Source organism: Cygnus olor, chromosome 1 (assembly GCF_009769625.2).
Source record: "Cygnus olor isolate bCygOlo1 chromosome 1, bCygOlo1.pri.v2, whole genome shotgun sequence".
Lineage (NCBI taxonomy): Eukaryota > Metazoa > Chordata > Aves > Anseriformes > Anatidae > Cygnus > Cygnus olor.
The window spans coordinates 53,966,730-53,987,841 of record NC_049169.1 but is presented as its reverse complement, the minus strand read 5'-3'; the positions used below and the strand labels follow the sequence as shown (position 1 = coordinate 53,987,841).

At 40.6% G+C, this 21,112-nt stretch overlaps 1 protein-coding gene across 1 annotated transcript; it reads right to left on the bottom strand.

Moving 5' to 3' along the window:
• Positions 1–415: 415 nt before the first annotated feature.
• ST13 (ST13 Hsp70 interacting protein) lies at positions 416–20,874 on the bottom strand. Its single transcript, XM_040558621.1, has 12 exons — positions 20,619–20,874; positions 17,204–17,261; positions 15,850–15,919; positions 15,683–15,753; positions 15,028–15,094; positions 14,428–14,512; positions 10,965–11,075; positions 9,502–9,604; positions 7,458–7,574; positions 6,723–6,786; positions 5,485–5,585; positions 416–2,225 (listed from the first exon to the last, which is right to left on the bottom strand). The coding sequence occupies exons 1-12, from the start codon at positions 20,726–20,728 to the stop codon at positions 2,097–2,099; spliced, it is 1,086 nt and encodes a 361-aa protein (XP_040414555.1). The 5' UTR covers positions 20,729–20,874; the 3' UTR covers positions 416–2,096.
• Between the last annotated feature and the right edge of the window lie 238 nt (positions 20,875–21,112).

Here is a 21,112-nt window from a genome sequence, read left to right as displayed (position 1 = left end):
CACAGAACAATTTCTACTAGCTGGGGTAGCTTCCAACTTTTGACTAGTCATTGGTAGACAGACACAAGCAGCTAAGAGGGAGTAAGAGGAAACTGTTGGGAATGAACCTTTAAGACTAATTCATGCACAGCACATATGCACCAGCCAGAATGAACCAGAAGCTGGGTTTCAGCCTATACTGAGGGGTGACCTACTTCAGGTGTCTCCCCTTGGGAAGAGAAGATCAGAATATGACCAACAGCCAGGCACAAAGTAACACTCAATCATAGCTTGAGTTCACTTGCTCATGAAGACAAGCCTTTAAGCACTTAGTTCTGATTTAAATCACAAGTTATATATACAGTTTAATTGAAGCATTCCCACATTTAACTTCAGCAAAATAAGTTCATCAGAAAGTTACACAAACCCAAAAAGCTTTATTTTTCAAAACCATACTTTATTTTTGAAGGCTACTAGAAGTATTCAGAACTATATTTCTTAAGCAAAAAGATTCACATTTCATTCTGCAGGGTCGTTAGTATGAGAAAAAGCATTTGGGGGTTTATTTTTTGCAATTGTTTTTGAGTTCCTACACCAATCCACATTTGAGTTAGAAGTGGTAACAACAGTTATGGCTTTAGATACAGAATTACAAAAGATAACACATGAAGGTTGCAACTCAAGTCGGGAACAGACAATTATGATCATTTTTACACAGAAAGGTAACACTTTAGCTAAGACAGAGGCAACAACGGTCTTTATGGTAGACAAATCCACTGAACATCAGCAGCACAGAAACTGCTTCAAGGATACCCATGCTGTTAATTCACAAGTGTTAGAAGAACATTCTGTCTGCTTCAATTACCTCACCTTTTCCTCTGTATTCAAAGCCTCAGAAACACAGAAGTACGAGACCACAACAGTCCCCCCCCCCCTTTTTTTTTTTTAAAAGAAAGGGATACAACAAAAGATGGAAGACTACAGTATGTGGTGGAGGAAGAGTCATCATCTCTAAACAGACAGCAGGACTTTGGCCAATAAATTTTATCTGTAAGCGTGTAAGGACTCAAACTGATTCAGAACCCAGAGCTGCAATTTTGTTGGGCATTCTCCCCATCACTGATTTTTAACTCTGTGTTTACTTGTTCTGGATGGCTTGCATTCAGTGAGACAGAGGTAGTGATGGGAACAAGATTCCTTCCCTTAAGTTTCCAAATAAATGAAACCTGGTAAGCATGCCCCAAGGAAGGGCAAGTGCAACCAGAGAGGACCTGCCAACTGGGAAAGGACAAGAGCACGAGTACAGACATTAAGCTGCTCTCCCATACCCAGGACTGATTAAAAAAGAGTTACATGAAGGTGCTGGACAAGAATTGAGCAAGTAACAAAACCTCCGTGACCTCCACAATACGTACTTCATGCCAGGTTGTGCAAAGGATAGGACAGAACCTTTGCTGCACAGTTGTGGTGATCAAAATATGACATTATTTGCAGTACTGCCAGAAGTTCCAGTGTGTAACTAGCTAGCATGATTACACTGATAATTTTAATAGTTATATAGAGTCAGTCACTCATTTAAAAAAAATAAAGACATGTATTTTCAGACAATTCCTTTATCCAGTTAATTCTTCAGACTTGTCCCACCTTTGCTACTTGTGACTAGGCCAACATTTCTGTCCTAACTGGATTAAGACAGACTTCATCTATTAAACTTCCTTCCTTTTGGTTCACTGAGGAAAAATATCTAAAACAAACAAACAAAAAAACCCACCACCACCACCACCCCAAAAAAGAGAGGTTTTTATTTTATGCTCCTGGAATACTACGATTTCTCACAGGAGCGTTCATTCAAAGCAAACTGTCTTTAATACTTACAATAAAAGGTTGCAACTCTTGGACAAGGTGGCATGGTTGAAACTAGGTCACCTGAATATAATTTGAGTGCTATAAACCAATCAGTGAATAAAGTCAACACTTGGGGCTAGAGAGCAGTTCTCCTTAAAACACCCCATTTTTCTTCTTGAGAAGATCAGAGGTACAATGGTTTGTTTTATTGCAACACTGGTTAGCCAAATCAATCCTTCCCATCCAGATATGATTTTTATGAACCAGGGATTTTATGGTTTACTGCCAAATTTGGCAGACAATTTACTGATGAGATTCATGACCTTGGGATTGTTCTGGTACTTGGACATATTTGCTGGATTCTGGGCAACATCTTGGAATGCAACCATAACTTCTGGATCCTGCAGAACAACAACAACAAAGCAAAAAATTAGGGCATTTAAACAAGAAGTCTACAAAAATTAGTGGTTCTGTAGTTCCAACGCACTTGTCTTGCTTTGCTTTTAACATGGCAAGTCTAAACTAGAGTTAATAAAGGTCTCTAAAGAAAACTCAAGGAAGCAGTGTATGCTGGTAATGCTGTATCAGTAAACAGCAGAGCCATTACTGGATCTGTTACAGTGAAAGTATGATGTGTGAGAAAAGGGATGAGAGGGTTTTTTTTGCTCAGAACAGAAGCTATCAAACGTAGCCATGACTATTATTTCTGTTCAAGTATCTTCAAATGCATCTTGAAGGAGGAAGCAGGAGCTCTATGTGTATCAAGCATGGCAGTATAACTATCTCCCCATGCAATAGCTGTTACTCATCCCTTTCACCCCTTTTCCTTCTAGCAGCAGAAACTTTAACCTGCTGGACTGTGAGCAGATGATGTGACAATATTTGGCTTTTTAAAATGCATCCGATTCTCAGACAGTCATTCTCCACCTCCTCTGGGAAGTCACAACTGGAAGAAAATCTTCTGTCTCTCATCACACTGCTGTGTTGCACTTAATAAACACATTCACATATATATTAAAGAAGTTTGGTGTTCTTTTGACCAGTGTCATCTTCCCCACCTAGTATGAGAAGCGCTAATACTTTTTTTCTGTATTTCTAGTACACCTTTAGCCTCTATTGAATTAGAATTGTTTTTGCTCATTTCACATGAGCATGTTCTGAACAACGTCCTTTAATAAATCCACACAGGCTGATTTTACATCTCAGCCCGGGAAAACATTTCCATGATAGCAACTTCTGCATGAAAGACTCAATTTCAAGTTTTCTTTAGTCCAGCAAAAATACAAGCAGCTTATTATGTCCAGTATAAAACTGTAATTTCATCTGTTGTTCTTTCTTGCACATTTAAGTAGTTTCACTGAAGGACACAACCTTCCCTATACTTCTATTCCATTGCTATCACAAAATTATTACTTGGAAACCATCAAAAACCAACTGGTGTCCACAGAGCTGTCTGCTACAATAACACCACCATATATCTGTTGTAGCATCAGACACAGACTAAAGCCGCTTAACAAGTCTGATCCAAGAGTTGCATTTAGTAGGTGTGTACTCCAATGAAATCACCCACATGGTACAGTCATGTTTTTATACATGTTGGGAACTGAAAGAGTCAAGACTTATCTTTTGTGAGAAGGAATTACAACTGTGTTATCTCCCCTTTGAAAAGGGATCTGCAAAGTCTATGAAAACTAGGATGGTGAAGTTCAGAAAACGGGCACTGGATGTATTTCCTCCACTTTACAGGATTCCTATGAAAACAGATGACTTTCACAAACCCAAGCTTCCCAAATTTCTGAATTCAAAATAGGCTAGAAGACTATAAAGACCATGCTATATTGTTAAATCTCTGTTACCACCTGTATATGAATAAACAGTAACTTATGTAAATATATCCATAAGCAGCCATAACTAATTCTTTGGTTGCTCCTACAGAAGGTAAGCTCAGTTTGAGAGCATAACCACTTAACTTGGGCATACTTCAATGTAAGCTCAAGGTGAGCAGTCTCAAAGATGAGGAGATAATAGTCACTAACTCCAAAGAGATCGGGAAGGTCTTTAACCTCAATACTACAGTTTCAGCAGTAACTCACCATGAAAAGCCTCTACACATGGTCAGCTAAAATAACACCTTAAGATTAATGATGGGACAGACTTGGGTGAATCTGTATCTTTTTTTTTTTTTTTTCAAAAACCTCATAAACAACCTCAGTAACAGCTGTCAGCTACCATCATCCTTAAACACAATCCATAGTTGCACTGAGCAGAAGCAAGTCAAGCAGTAAAAACTACCGGCTTTTAAGACTCTATCCTGCACTGCTGATACAGGGAGGCTAAGAATGTAGTCAGACACTTCAGGAAAAGAAGGCAGTGCAGACACATAGGTCAAGTGTTAAATAAATCACAGCTAGATTTAAAGTTTGTACAAAAGTCGATGAGACACTCAAGGCTTAGCTAACAGGTTCTGCAGAAAACACTGTCAACACATGTTCTTACAACAGAGTAGTACAGCATTTCAGGGTATACATAATCGGCACGCAACAGAGCCTTTTTAAAGGCATGTGGCAAGCACTTAATGTTTAATTGCACTTCAAAGCTGTTTTCAGCAACTCCAATTTCAAAGGCCTGTACTACAGCATAAATGAGCCAGGTAATGAATGCAACTGCATTTTTCTGTTTGTTTGTTTTTTTGTTTTGGATGGTTTGGATCCAAGACAACATTGCTGCCAAAGCAGCTCAGGTAAAAGGCGCATTTCCAAACACCAGCAACCACTAAACTAGGGTAACCCATAAACTTTTGCATAGAAAGTGATGCCTTTTTAATGATTTCAGGGCATACCAAATAACAGTCCCTCGTGATGCTTTTATTAAATGGCTATCATAGCTGCTCAATGACCTGAGAACATCACGTAACTCTAGTTTAACCAGAGCAATCCAGAAAAACATAGCAACTGGCTTTTATATGGGACCACATTAGCATGCAAATACAACTACACAGCTCACTTTTTGCCTAGCCAACCTAATGTTGTCAGATACGTTCTATTTAATCTGCTGGAATATTTTTCTTGTGTAAAACTAGTCATGACACTGAGCAATTAAATAATTGAGCTACTAATCAAGCCCACTGGGGAAGTAGGCTTTCTGAGCACGAATTCAGAAAGTGCCGGATGTAGAACTATTCTGATACTATTTTGCCTCTGGCAAAAAACACTTAGGCAATTCTCCTCTCAACATTACTGCAATATATTGCATTGCAACAATATTAACAGTAATTTGTCATTTGTGCATAATTATCTCACCATAACGCGTACGCATTGAAAAAAGAGCGAGTGAAGTATACTGTGTAGAGAAATAACCCTTCAAGAGACTCAAAAAAGATAAACTCCTCACAGCATATAGTTTTGTCTATTGTATGCAAGTACAGGGTGGAGGAAGGAGGGGGACACAACATGACACCTTTAATTAAGTTCCTGTCAATCTGAAAAATAGCTAACAGATTCCAGACAGTCTGGTGCCACACATGCACAGAAAGAAAATTTCACAACACAAATAAGCAAGCACCCCCCACCGCTCTCCAGAAGGTCACATCTTCCCTCAGCTCACAGGAGCTGCTCCTCCCTCATTCAGAGCATTTAGCTTTGATTTTAATCAAATACTCACCTGCATGGCCGCCAGGACTTCTGGATCACTGAGAATCTCATTGAGACCTGGCATACCTGCCATTCCTGGCATACCTCCAGGCATAGCCCCAGGAAATCCACCTGCAAACCCAAGACACAAGAATGCATGAAGAAAAACATTTAATTCAGCTATACAGGAGCTCACTGACAGAGACCGAAACGTACTTGTTTCGCCACACCTCCAACACCATGTCTTCCACAAAGCTACAGCTGCTCCACTGAATGCAAAGCAGAGGCATCGGTTTTCTGTCTGTGAGGACCTGCATCTTATTTCATATGTATTTTTAACCCAATGAAATAGGAGGCTTGTAATTAGCATGAGGGCCTAGCACCTTGTACACAAATGCAGTGATTTTCTAATTAACTTAAATCAGGTACATCTCAAGCCTAAGAAACTGATTTTTGAGTGCCTGGTGTGAACAACTCAGGACTTACTACTACTGATTTGCTTTTGCCCTAGGCTCATTCCAAGTTCAGCTGGAACTTTAGGTTTGGGGGTGAGGTGGGGTGGGGAATCCCTGAAACAGATACAGTCTCTATTTGTTTCCTCTAACAAGCTGATATGGCTGGAGCATGCACTCAGCCCACCTCAACTACAACTCAATCTTCAACTGTTTCTCCCCAACTTGTTAAACTCAAAAATAATATGGAAAGGCTGACCTTCATGGAACTATTGCTTCTCCCCAACTTATTACACTCAAAAATAACACAGAAAGGCTAATCCTCGTGGAACTGTTCAAAAACTGCACTGCCTCCTTTGAGAAATTATTCTCTTCAACAATAGCTTCCAAGTATCACAGTTTTCCCTAACACTCAACCAATTTTCAGCTTTAAAACTATTGTTCTTAAGCAAGACAGCTCCAAGCCACACTGAGTAATTTATAAAACATTTTATATTACTTTTTCAGCACATATTAAGCAAACATTGCATGTTTGTTTTCTCAGACCTAAATCCTTTCACTCTGTTAATCAATACTGACTTGTCTTCCCTGTACTTGCTACCCAGCAACAATCTTATTTGAGAGAAAGAATCCGATCCTCTTCCCGCTACTGCTCCAACAGTTATTTGTAGACAAGTTTTAAACTTCTTAAGAACATATTTCTCTCTCTCAGTCTTGCGAAGAAATACTATGAACTGTGGTTGTAATACTGCGTATGGAAAAAAAAACAGTCACTTCTATCTCAAGTAAGAAGTAAATAGTGCTTAAAAATACACACCTGGGAAGCCACCTGGGAAACCGCCAAATTGAGCTCCTCCTGCCTGTCGTCTTGCTTCTTCCTCCTATAAAAGCAAGCACATCATTCCACACAAAGCAATGGAACTGCAGCCTGTGTTCTACTGCTCAACTGGTTCCAGGAAGAAAAATAGCTGAGACTGTTTCATGGGAGCAGGCTACGGCAATAAGCAAATGTGGTTTTGTACATAGTGCAGTACTTCAGACAAGAAATAGTGGTCTACACTTACTTTAGTACGTTTCTTTGGATAAGTTATGCAGAGTGTGTTTTTACTAAGCATGAACTGCATGATCAGTTTTAGCCTATTAAACTTTAGAAAACACTCCCACCCCTAACACATGCTGTAAAGCTGAAAAAAAACCCCAACAAGTCAACTGTGTCAGGAAGTGAAGAAGAAAAGCAAAGGATTAGTCTGAAATTAAAACCTCCTACTTTGGGAGACGTGGAGACGTAAGTATTAAGAGAAAACTATTCTGGTATGATCAAACTGTAACTGAAGACTTGAAATTACTGGGTTACTAGAGATACCAGGACCTGTCTTTGACATAAGCAACAGATGCAGTACAAGGCCTTAATCTCCAGAATTCATTATTGGTCAAGTAACACAGAAAAAATATCCCTAAAATTTAAGATTTAAAATAATTTTCCTGTGCAATCAATTTTAAACAAAATAACTACGTCACTCTCCACATTATTAATATAAGCCTAAATAATCACCCTTTGTGCTCTCTCATGCTCCTCTCGTGCCTTCTTCACTCTTTCCATTCTTTCCTTGATTTCTTTTTCTTCACGCTTCCGTTCATATTTTCGGCGATGTTCTGCAATTTTCTGAGCCTGTTACAATACAATACCAACATTTCAGGTACGTTCTAGTACACCACGCAACGTATTACAATATAAAATACACTCAAGTATAACCAACTTTTTTTTTTTAAACAGTTCTTAAAAATAAGATTTGAGTTCACATCCTAAAAGCCCCTTTGTTTCAGGGAGCATATGCCATTACCTCTCTACCACAATCGGTTATTGACATATACTAGGCCCTTGCTGGATTCAGCAGACCCATGCACTCTAGTCTAGTACCTTCTTCCTGTAGAGCTCCAGGACTTCCACCATAGTTAGAACAAACACACTGTTCCACATTCCTTCCTGCTTTTATGCTGAAATATCAATTTCTCCAGTGCTAACACCAAAGAATTGCCCACGGAGAAAGGAATTTTCCCTGATACAATAACAGGAAGTGTAACTCCCCCTGCACAGACACACTTGTTAGACAGTGCTTTTGCTGTTCCAGATGCCTTGGCAGCATACACAACTGGACTCAAGCAGACCAAAGAAAACCTGAACCAAAGCAAGAGATGGCAGATGGGGAGCAAGTTAGCTTCCCATCTTCTCAAAGGTATCAAACTCTACAGCCCTCATGGAGGGGGCTAGTTAACAATGAACTCCCTAAGGCTCCTTGATCAAGGATCATCTTAGTAATAGAACACTAACTGCAGCATTATTTTCCTGAAGCCAGAACATAGCCTTATATAACACTGCAAAAAAAAAAGTTTGTAATTTTACAAATTGCAGAGCTTTAATACCATACATGACAAGTACCCTGTAACATTCCCATAAATAAAATATAAATATTAAATTGAGGTCCAGGAATAGAAATACTATTACAAATTACAGCTGCAAGCCTCTCTTACACATGGATACTCTTCTGTTCTGCAGCTTCAGCTTCCTTCATAGCATATTTACCTGCTGTGACATGGGGTCCTCCATGGGCCGTAAGGGGACAACCTGCTTCACCATGGTCCTCTCCATGGGCTGCATGGAAATCTCTCCTCCAGCAGCTGGAGCACCTCCTCCCCTCCTTCTTCACCATCCACAGGGTTGTTTCTCTCACCTTCCTCCCTCCTCACTCCTCTCACAAGCTGCTGCACTGCACTTTTTTTTTTTTTAAAACCCTTTCTTAAATTTGCCATCACAGAAGTGCAACAGGCTCGGCTTTGGCCAGCAGCAGGTCTGTTTTGGAGCTGGCTAGAACTGCCTCTGCCCATCACAGGAGCAGCTCCTGGTCTCTTCCCACCGAGGCCACCCCTACAGCCCCTCAGCCCCACCCTCCTGCAAACGTTGCCACGTAAACCCAAGAGAATGCAGTAGTTGCGATACGTAATCCGTGAATGACTTTAAGGGACTATATAAGACATGAAAAAGACAGCCTACTATCAAGTCTTGCATGTGTTACACATAAGTTCTTCATCAGAACAACGCTGCGGTCAACCACCTGAGAAAAGCTGAAAACCAGTCTTACAGAGATTATGCTGCCCTCACGAGGTGGACTAGTGAAAGTAACACAGCCAAGAATACTTTGTAAACCATGATTAGGATGAAGCTATGATCAGTTTGAAACATTTTGGGGGAAAAAAAATACAGAACAGCAAGAGAACACTGTGATAACAAAATGTTTTTAGCCTAGATTCTAAAATGCCTGGCTAACTTCAACTATTTCAGATTTTTCAATTAAGAAGGAACATATTGTTTCGTAGTTCAGTTATATGCCCAGTCCCAGAGACCTAATTTGCAAACAGAGCCATAAACAGCTGTGATTAAAGACACAGAAGCATTTATAAACTCAGTTTGAAGTGTCAGATGAATGCTGATGCTGACACGTGGACGTTCCTACAGCACAATGAATATCACAAGAATTTGAAAGACAAGAACACCACTAAAACAAATAGAGGAGGGACCTCCATTATCCTTTCCCACTTACTCTTGGTTGCACCTCCTTCAGCATGGCGCTAGCATCTTCATCGTAATCCAGTTTACAGGCTAATGCAAGATCATGAGCAGCCTCCTCCCAGTGACCCAGAAGTCTGGAATTCAGAAAAAAGCAAACTGAACTCTAGGTATTGCTCAGGGTATTTACAACCACGTGTCATTCAGTATTTTTTCTGCAGCTATGGAGACTTATACAAGTTTCAAGTCAATAACCACAGTGTTTTCTGTAACGTGCGATCTACGATGCTATAGAGAATACTTGCTTGCTTATTCCATACCTTTATAATAATAATTGTTGCATTAGGTAAAAATCAAGAAGAAAAACTACATCAGCTACTGTCATTCTTTGCTACAAACAAGAATTGCCTATCAGGGAGAAGACATCCTGTATATAAACATGCGAAGCACACTAATAAACGTTCTGCATCACTAGGCAAATGCTTAACGTGAACTATGAGGTCAGTGTTCTGTACAATTCTACCCCACTGCTAAATCAAACTTACGTGCACCTGGTTTACTCAGCACTTACACATCCCAGATAACTGCCCGCACCAGGTCTTAATTGAAGAGGTCATAAAAGCTACTGTGCAGCACTACTTCTTTACTCATTTAGACAAACTTGTGATGATCAAAGGTTTAAGTGAATGATAAGGGGTCAAAGCATTTCAGCTGACTGACAGGGGCATTAATCCAAACTATGCTCCCACCTTCTCATTCTTAGGCTTCATGCCATTTATTAAAATTGTAGACGTTATTTAATAAACACTGTTCAGAATAATTCATTTATTAATTAGGAGTTCTATTAATTTTACTCCTTCCACTTTTATACAGAGTGAAGGAAGCATCCCATTATTTTTTGGCTGACGTATTTTCATTTCAGAAATAATTTTAACTACAGTTAGGGGGAAATCTCGCTGACCTAATAATGCCATTTAAATAATTACACTGTTCGCTTAATATCACTCTTCATTTCAACAATTGGTTCCTTTAATAACCAGACCGTTTAATTTACTACGTAAAGGAGCTCTAGGATCCTATGGAATAAAGGCAGCGGAGAAATATTTAGAATTATAGGTTAGTAAATAATAACTGAGCCAAGTAAAACATAGAAGAGCCCCCCCAAAATAAAACCTACTCTCCTAGAGCTCACAATATTTAGCAAATGATTAAAAAATGCTTTACAGAATGACAGTAAGTCATTAGAAGATGGCTTATCAAGGAGAGGAATAAAAAAATAAGTGTAGAAGGATTATTCTTAAGTCACCATCAATAAATCACCATCATCCTTTCTTCTTCTAATCCATATACTTAGCATAACGGTTTCTTGGCTCAATACTACTGCTCTCCCATACAAGACAGACAGTTCACAGAAAAACAGAGAAAAGAAAAGCATAAACAAAGTTGTTCCCTCCCAAGTAAGTAAAGAGAGCATCAAGAACATTTGCAGTTCGCTACCTATGCGCTTTCCCCCTCCATTTGTAGGTCTGTGCCGAGTCAGGATTAATCTTGATGGCTCTGTCACAATCTCTAATGGCAGCATTTGGCTTCTGTAGTTTCACAAAAACACTGCAGGAACAAGAACATTTATTGTACATATTAAAATGCCAAGTTACTAACTTAAGCTGGAAATAATTTTTGATGACTAACAGGCAAGCTAATGAGATACATTTGAAAAGCTGAATTCAAAAAGATTTTGTAGTGATAACAGTGTCAGTGAAATTTAGTTTCCCCCCCGATGCTATGTGAATCATTAGCAAAAAGTGCAAGCATTCAACATTCAGACTCGAGCCTTGCTTATAAGAACAACTTTAATGCAGAAGGAAAGGATAAATGCAAAAAGCAGTTTGATTTCATGCCATTTGCAGTCTATAGCCAATAGCAACTACGAAGTTAAACAAAACAAAGCTAGTATTACATGTTCCAGGTTACATCGTCTTTAAAGAAGTAAGAAAAATAAAGCACTAATTATCACACTGAGGTTCTACCATTTTCATGCCCTTCCAGCCCCTGTGACAGGGGGGACCTTGAACTTACAGCACCACATTTCAGCTGATCCCACAGCCTGCTCCTCAAGCCCCTCCATACGGAGAAGTCAACAAGCACAAAATCAAAGACAGCAACCAAGAAAGTAATCAAAACGTAACATCATCACACTGATGTCTAAATCCAGACTGGACCTCAGCTTGAATACTTTGTTAAATTTTGGTTCTGCTCCTCCATCTCAAAGACGGGTAGTAAAACTGAGAAAGGTCCCAAGAAATGCAACAACATCTTAAGAACAGAGTTGCTCTCTCCTGTACAGGGAAACAGATTAGGGTCCTATAGCCTGGTACAGAAAACATATCCAGAAACAAACCAAGAAACCACCAGAACTTGAGTCTATAAAAATCACAAGTAATAGGGAGAACAAGAACAAGGAATCTTTAGCACCTGACAGTTCTTTTTTACATACATGAACCATCAGGCAAAGGAAACAACGGTAGCAGATTCCAGGCAAGAGAACGGATCATATTCTTCATTTAGTTAAGCTTTCAAAACCCTTGCTGCAGAGCACTGCAAATGCTCATTTGTATTTGTTCTGTGGGAGATTCGATAAAATTATATCGAGACAAAAAAAAAAAGCGCTAAACATCAAGAGCTATTAAGTATAAAAGCATAGTTTTAAATAAGTAAGCCTACGAGCTGTGAAGTGAAGGCTGAAAAAACATGACAGTTGACTATCACCTCAGTTCCCTTTTTCATATACTACTGGTTCATAGACACCAGGGATTGTCAACTACCAACAGACACAGAACACTGGATGATGCGGGCTGTTTAAGCTCATCTGATACAACTGCTCCCAGTGCTAAGACTTGGGCTATCCTTCAGAAGATTACTCATTATCAGACATGGCCATGTCTTAACAACTTGTGTTCTGGAAAAGTAGTAAAAAACAAAACGCAGAACACGCAGCACATGGAGAGCTGCTGGCTTTGGATTCTGAAGTAATTCAATCACTGGATTGCTATATTTGCTACAACACTTCAATGACACATGAGCATACACTGTATTGATAGTTTCAGGGGACACTACTGAAGAGCAAGCTCACTTCAAACGGATACAAAAGGCAAGTAAGATACATTAATCAAACAAAGGCTTGATTCCAGTTTGGGACTGCAAATTGTGAAACTGTCTTTACCAGCAGTGCTAGCCAAGAGAAGCCTATCCTAATTTTAAGGGTCTGGCTGTGAATGAAAGATTAGCTGGGATGTTCAGTTTCTATGTAAAGGAAGGTTTTCCATTATTAATTGCTATCAAGAACTTTTTGCTTTTGAAAATAGCAGAGGCAAAAAAAAAAACACACAATAAAAACCACACAAATCCAAAAAGTTAGCCTGATCTCCTCTCAGTTAAGGCTAATAACTGCAAGTTTTACAATACACAAGCATATCAGATTAATTATTAGAGTAGTATGTTTAAGAGGTTCAGGTATTTCATACTTCATCTCTGTATGAAACACTCCTGAATTGACAAAGTAATCAATAGTCAAGATACTCCAGGTCAGAACATCTGCCCTTTTACATTTACTCAGAGGAGACAAAAAAAAAAAAGGTGCCAGCAATTACAGACTGCCTGTAACTTCATCATTAAAGCTTGTTATAAAACAAGCACAAATTCACACATTATCTCCTAGAAACAAACACACGGACATCTCAAGGAACTACCCCAAACCTATACCTCACCAGTGAGAGACGCTCCAATGCTGCTGGCGGTCTTAGAATATTAATAAACACAAAACAAAAACAAAGAAACAAACCCTTAAGCAACAAAAACCAAAACCTGAGTCCACCAGTGACAGGTGGATTACTCACAGCACTTCATTACTCACAGCTGTTACACTGTAAGTTTTACAATAACCTAGTATACAGTTTACTCATGTCTGTAATAGAGGAAATTGAGGTCAATTCTAAACTTCTTCTGATGCTTACACTTCTCATTGCTAAAAAATCCCAGCCCTGAGATGATACAGCACTATAAGAGGTTTTCAAAATGTCAACTATGATCGCAACAGCAAAAACAAGAGTACTGAGGTACACAGAGTACGCACAAAAACTTGGATATAGAACGTACAAAAGAAGCAGGCATCTACCAGTGAGGTGTAGTAGAACAAAAGAGCTAGAAAACACTGAGCAATCACGTGAAAGTCATCAAAAATTGAACGGATTGAATTTTATCTTACTATAAAGATGATCTACTGAACTATCAACTCATCCATGCTCAGGTTTTTTTTTTTTTTTCAAAAAGTAAAGGAAAAAAAAAAGATCCATGGGAACTTGTGCTTCTCTAACACAAACCTGCCTGACCTTCCACAAGATTTAGGAAGATAAATGTTTGCGCATCATAAACAAGGGCTACCACAAATCAAATCTGACGTTATGCCCGTAACTCATTATCTGCAGTCTGGTCAATGTCATTGGAAATAAGGCTGATGTTGAGAAATAGATACGTTCTGCTCAAACACAGGACCACTGAACAGAAAGAAATCTGCTTCTTTCTGTCAAGAAATGTAGTTAGCAGGCCCAACAGGGAGAGAATTTACCTAATCCATTTAACTTTGTAACTAGACAGGACACAGTCCTAGGAGAAACTTCAAATGTTTCAGGCATTTGTGACCCAGCACTACTCTAATTCAACACACCGAAAGGCATATATTACCACAATGTATTTTAGTACGTAATTTTGTTATTTAATCTACTACCAAGGCCCTTTAGATGGCTGCTTCCGCAAATCCCATTAATCACACACAGGTGAAAACGCACAAAGCGTACTTTTCTTTCTCTTCTCTCATCTTAAATTTACACAGATCTTGCCAGTGTAATTTAAGCTCTTTAAGGGAATAACAGGCAAAAACGTAAATCACTAGTTTATGATGACTCACCTTGCCCTCTTGGCATACAAGATGGCCAAACAAGGATTCAGCTTGATAGCATCTGTGAACAGGTCGACAGCCTTTTGAAGTTCACCTGAAAACGAGTACCAGTAAAGTTTCCATCATTAGGAAATGATTTCATCCAAGTTGCCAAACCTGCCTTATCTTAAATGGAAGATTATCAACAAAAGAAAATCCAATTTTCATTCTTGCAACGTTATTGACGTACAAACTCCAAAATGCATGCTGGAGGGTTGAGGAGGGGATCTTTTCCAAGTTAAATTTGTACAGTTGACTTCATATGCGATCACGTAGGAAGTACACAGCTTTTTCACTGCATTAAGACAAACCACTAGAGACACTAATCATAGTACATAGGGAACTACTGTAACAGTCAGTTTATAATTAAGATGCTGCAGTACTTCCCCCAGCGATAGCCACATGGGGAAGACATTACTTTAAAAAGCCTTCATGTCCTAGCTAGTTTTGGATATCCAAGAAGGTCCAATATACTTACTTCAGGTTTGTTTCTTTTTCTGTTTTGTTTTTAAAGTAGCACCAAACATTATGTCCTTCAATATATACTAGAAAACAACTAAAATATATTACCTTCACTTAGAGCATTGATAGCTTCCATCTTCTTCTCATTAGCTTGATCCATCATCTCTTCTGTTACCTAAGAAAATAAGCAAACGAAATGACACACAGACAGACAAAACCCAAAAGCTATAGAGACCAGGCCAGAAGGACCATGCTGAGACAGCACCAAAGGTGGCAGCTGCAGTTTTCTGACTCTGGAATCCTTTGTTTAATTTAGGTTTAAATCACAGTACTAAAACCATGATCTTTTTTGCTTTCATTTTGGAGATACTAGTCACCATTATTTTAGCTGGAAAACACTCACCTGAGTGTTCAACTCAGCCGAAGAGCACTCAGGAGAGTGTTCAACTACCTTGTAGTAGTTGAATCATGCCAGATTTCTACAGATCTGGTTTGTGTGTGTGTTTTAATATTTTTGCTGTTGTTGTTTTTGTTTTCTGACCTTATTTTTCCTCACTGAACTTTTTGATGAACTACCCTTGACAAAGAAAAGATTGTTGTTTTAAACCAGCAAGTTTTCTATTCATGGCCAAGAGATTCAGAACTGCAGCTGGGTACCTAGCTAGCGTAGTCCAAATTTCCCCCTCAGCTGCTATTGTCGACTAAACTCAAAACCTCTCTCCTTCTTTCCTACTGCCACAGCCATTGAAGGTATGGTGCTTACCTCCACGTTTTCATCTCCCATTTCTTGAGGGGGATCATTATCTGGTTCAATCACTCCCTCATTGTCAATTTCTGGGGGAAAAACAAAAAGCAACTTTAGACTCCAGCTACAGAGAGAGGATTTCTAGAATCACGTTTTAACTGTGATACGCCATCTATTTTCCACACCTATATCACTCTCTTCGCTTTCTGGCTCAGGAGATTTAACTGGCTCCTCTGGCTGTTCCTCTGCTTTGCCCTGAAAGAGAAATGTATTTGTAAGCACACATTATTTCTGACTGATATTCTACTCCCAATCTAATAAATAGCAATGCATCAGAAAATACAAAATGCATCTGCAAAGCATATGACTGCTCTGCAGCTGAACAGTTATTTTTAAGACAGAAATCTCCTTTCCTTTTTTCCTCCTCTGAGATTAAGTCTGTCACACACACACACACACAAATAATTCAGAGCCCTAATCTTTACTCATGAACTTATACTATTGGTAAAGCCTGTCCTTCAAACTGTATAATTCAGTAACTAAACACAATGACCCAGATAATACATACTTTAGAACCAGTGTTGCAATGAGTACTAGCTAGCCACTGCAATCTTCCTGCCCTCCCTGATGCATTCTCTGGATGAAAAATTCTCTCAATCTAGTACTATTAAGCTAAGGTCCTTCACAAGGAACAATAAGATAGCATCAACGATTAAAATATTTCTTAATCTGTCAAGGTCAGAGACCTTTGCTACTTATACACACTTAGAATAATTTTCCATGTTTTCTTATCAACTGTTAATTACTTCACTACTTTCCTCTGAATCCCATCACTTAGCACACCCTCCTTTATCACAGACATAAGCTGTTTGCCTTCACATTCGGTGTCACAGACTATACTCACTACTCACACAATTGCCCCAGAGTTCTAGTCAGCCAGTAATGCAAGCAACCACTGTCTTGTTAAACACAAAATAAGATCTCCTGCTTTTTCCAAGAATAATTTCAAGCTTGGAAAAATCCCGCTATAAACATCTATAAGCCTGATTTATTATCTCCCTTAAAACAATAAGAAACAAACAACCCACACCCATGTCTTCCACAATGCTGTCATAAAAAAATTGACAGTTTAACTGCTCACTTCATTACCTATTGTGCTTCCAGTACTTCTTGTCATGCAAAGATTACAATTTGAGCCACTAATGACAGCAGAAATGGTCTATAAACAGACCACGAGAACATTAAAAAAATAAAAATTCGAGTGTTTGCCATTTGCATTGCTGAGAACATCAGGCATTCAGGATTAAGGAAATGGAGCATGGTAACAATTGAAACAAACTAGAGCCATCTGTAACAAATCACTGTCTGTGACACCCAACGGGCAGGCTTCAGACTGACTGTCAAAATTATCCACCCCAGTGTACTCATCCACACTATTTAGGTGAAGTTTGACGGCAATTTTTGTTTCTCCCTTCCTACCCAATAACTTCTGCAGCGTCCAAATGTTATCTCGCAGTTACAAAATTCTTTACACCTCACCTTACTTGTCTCGTCTGTGGAGGTGCTGGCTGGAGCAGGTGGTATTGTGCCTCCCATGCTTTTCAACAAAACAGAGAAGAGAAAAAAGAAAACAGTAAGATTATCAAAATAGCGGCCCGCATTTTATTGATTCAAATCCTGCTGATAGTCTCAGCTTTCTGTTGTGACAGAAAACATGATGATCCAATTCCCTGTAAAAGCAATAAAAAGCAGCACACAGCCTCCACGATTTCACAATGTAACATAACGTACATTGGGTCTCATGGCTCTTTCACCTAAAACTCCACTGTAACTTGTACTCAAGCACATGACACATCACCCATCCATCCTTTTTCACAAGGAAAAGTTGCCTTTTTGGCAGAAACAGATTTTTTCCTTAAAATGTAAGTTTTGTTTCAAGTCTGAACTAGGTATTATTATAGCTACTATAAAACTAGAAATTGTTTTCGAAGCAGGGTTCAAACAATCTAAGAGAACCCTAATGGCCTAAAAAATGTCTGTTATCCTGATTTTTTGGGGGGTCTAAAACGCTTATATAATTAACAGAAATGAAGCTGTTTTCTATGCAGCATTTTTTTTCTGCATTGCAATATTCACGCCTTTCTACTGCAAGCTGAAGAGCACTTGTACTTTCACTACAAGTTGAAGAGCATTCTCTGTATAGCCAGCATTCTCTCAATATAGAATAAACTTCTATATTATATCAACTTCGGGTAGCAGCCAGGAAGAAGTACAGGCTGAATTCTCCAGCTGTTTCATGTAACATCTAATCATATCTAATGGCAGGTTGCCACAAGGACTACCATTCCCATCCATTCTCTGCCCCACTTTCTCATCTACAGATAGATTTCAGTTGCTCTGCCCCTACACACTCCAAAAGGAGGTAAAGAAAAAACAAAAACCAGAAAACAACCCAACGACACTTGAGTCCATCAACTCAACAGGCTCAGCCAAGTCACTGACCACACAACTGGTTCGACGTGATGCAGGGGAGAGGGGAAGGAAGCGGGCAAACAGGCAGGAGAAACTGGAAGGGCACAGAAGTGTTTGCTTTCAGGAATGAGTGCAACCCAAAACCACACGATGTGGGGAGAGAAGGTGGAAGAGGGAAGGGGAGGTGGCAGGATTCACAGGTCCTGGCACAAGGACCTGCAGCAAAGGGCAGGTCAAACAGCACTACACTACTTCTAGTCTACGTCAGGAGAGATGTCAAGAAAAAAAATATCACAAGTTTCAAAGAAAGGCATCTTCTGAAGCTACTACAAAAATTTACACATGTCCCTGGTATGCTGACATTGCTTTATCTATGTTATACTCCAAGGACTGAACAACTCCAGGCTGATAAATCATTAGAGAGCTAGGCAAAAAATACTGCATGCCTAGTAACTGCTTCTCCTAATTTTTACCCTTGCAGGCTGATGGTCAGGTATACAATTCTCTACCCTTCTGTAAAAATCAAAGAATTTTCATCCTAACTTCCTGAACAAGCAGTTCAAGAAAAGTTGGCCGTAACTACAAAAAGAAAAAGAAATTGGGGCTGTCTAAGGGAGCCTTGGAACTTCTGCTGCGCATCCAAAAAGCCTGCAGGACTCAAGTTTCAGAGCAATTCCAAATTATTGGTCTCACGGTCAGCTCGTTTTTAAGTCTGACACTTGTTCAAGGCTGAAATCACCTGGTCAGTCTTCTCATCCCAAAAGGCACCCTTTCCAAACTTAGAACAGTCGAGATATGTTGATGTATGTTAAACTTATACATATATATATATATACATGCATGTTTTTTTTACATGCATATATATTTATGCTATTTCATGAACAACTGAGGCTAAACAGTTTTCTTCCTAGTCCTTGAAAATGCCAAAGCAAGTTCCTCTAAAATCATTTCTTAAAACAGTAGTTGGTTACAATGGTTAAATGCATGGTAAGGATATGCAAAGCTTGCATATTTTATTTAACTTCGATGCTACACGGACACACAGGATACTCTTATAGAAAAATACAGGTTTTTCAGGAGGAAAAGCTCAGGAAAAACTGAGTTGCAGCTCTGGAGAAACCGAGCTGTACAAATTGTGCTCAAAAAGATTTGGAATCGAGTCTTTTGCTGAACGAGTTGTGCAATCCTGGTGACAACTCCTGGGAAGCCGTCAGGACTCCATTGCAACAGGGACTCCAGACTTCTGCTGATCGCGGTGATGAGAAGCGCTGCTGTTATGACTTGTTGAGAGAACTGCAGCTGTCACTTCTGCATCCACTTTTGGCACTCGCAGCAAAGTTGTCTTTACAGACTAACAAGATTTCAAAAGCGTCAAAATCTACCTGAACTAAACAATAAGAACAACAACAACAAAAAAGGCAAAAAGCCTGGTACGTGAACGATGGGTTCTGTGCTTTACTTTTAACTAATACTATTGTTTCTTTTTTTTTTTTTAAGCACATTCCCCTTAACGACTCCTTTTGTAAAAATCCATATCAAAATATTTATATTTGTATGCAATTACAAAAAAAGTGACTTGAATAAAAGGGATGCCAAAATCCCTTGCAAACATTATCATGCAGCAGCACACGCTTTCCATACAGCTAGACAAAATAAAGGCTAGAAGATAAGTGCGTGAAAACAGCACAGATGATCTAAGGTTTCTGATGCAACAGCTAGCCAGAAATGAAATTGACTTAATTGAAATTAGCTCTGACTCTGCTAGCGGTTAGCATCGTTTTGAAACGTTGAATAATTTTCGTTGGAAACGTTAGCTTTGAAATAAAACTCAGCTCAGAGTTTTTGTTGCAGAAACGTAAGAATGGGTTTCAGTACCCTTTAGTCACTGCTCTGAAATCATTTGCAACCCTACCTTGGTGATTACACCTATGTGTTTCAGGCTCAGGTAAGCCTGATGGATATGATAAAACACTTATGTACTGCAGATTCAGGTACACCTGACGGATATGATGAAACCCACCAAGTTTCCCCCCACCTGCAGCCAGGCTGGGATAAGCTTCAAGCAGCTTCCCAAGAAGGAGCAGCCCTTATGGCTGCACGTCCCTGTCCTGCTGCAAACAGCCCTGCTAGAGGAGGGTGGGAGCCCCCCCCCCCCAACTTCCACAGCTCGACGTGAAAAATCATTTCCCGCTCCAAGTACGTAACTCACCCAAATACTCAAACACCTGAGGAAAAGCACCCAGATACCTGAGGGAAAGCAGGAACTTTGGGGGGCTGGAGGAGGCTCCCCTTCCATTAACCCTTCAGTTAACGGCTTATAAACCCTGAAAACGACCACCCTCCCCTCCCCTCCCCTTCCCTTCCCTTCTCTTCCCTTCCCCTCCCCTCCCTTCTCCTCCCTTCCCTTCCCCCTCACCCTTCCCCTCCCCTCCCCGCGAGCCCGGGGCCCTCCCGCCGCCCCCCTCCCGCTCCCTCCCCGCACCTCTCGAGCCACTCGCGGAGGAAGGCGAGCTCCTCGGTGTGCAGCAGGGCCGGGTTCTGCTTGCAGAGCCTGACGAAGGCCCGCAGCTCGCCCAGCTTGCGCGCGTCCATGGCGGAGCTCGGAGGGGAGGGCAGGGGGGAGGGGGGAGGAGGCCGCGGGATGGCGGCCGCGAGCGCGCGCCCACTTCCCCGCCCGGCCGCCGCGCGGCGCCGTGGAAGCTTCCAGCCCGCCGCGAGGCCGCGCCCACCCCGGAGGCCGCGCCCCCTCCGCAAACTAAGCCCCGCCCCTCGGCTAAGCGAAGCCCCGCCCCCCGCGCCGCGCGGCGGCCCGAACGTTCTAGAAGCGGGGTGGCCGTTAAACGGCCGGCGGCCGCCGCGCTGCGCCTCAGGGTAGCCGCGCGCTTGTCCCCACCGTTTCCCCCCCCCCCCCCCCCCCCCCCCCCCCCTCACAGCGCCGCTCGCCGGGTGCCCCCTGCGGGCAGCTCGGGCGGGCCC

Coding starts and splice junctions, on each gene's coding strand:
- ST13 (XM_040558621.1), bottom strand. CDS start 20,728: ATGGACGCGCGCAAGCTGGGCGAGCTGCGGGCCTTCGTCAGGCTCTGC. Junction 17,262..20,618: donor CTCCGCGAGTGGCTCGAGAG/GTGCGGGGAGGG, acceptor TTTGTTGAAAAG/CATGGGAGGCACAATACCAC. Junction 11,076..14,427: donor TTGTATGCCAAGAGGGCAAG/GTGAGTCATCAT, acceptor TTGTTCCTGCAG/TGTTTTTGTGAAACTACAGA.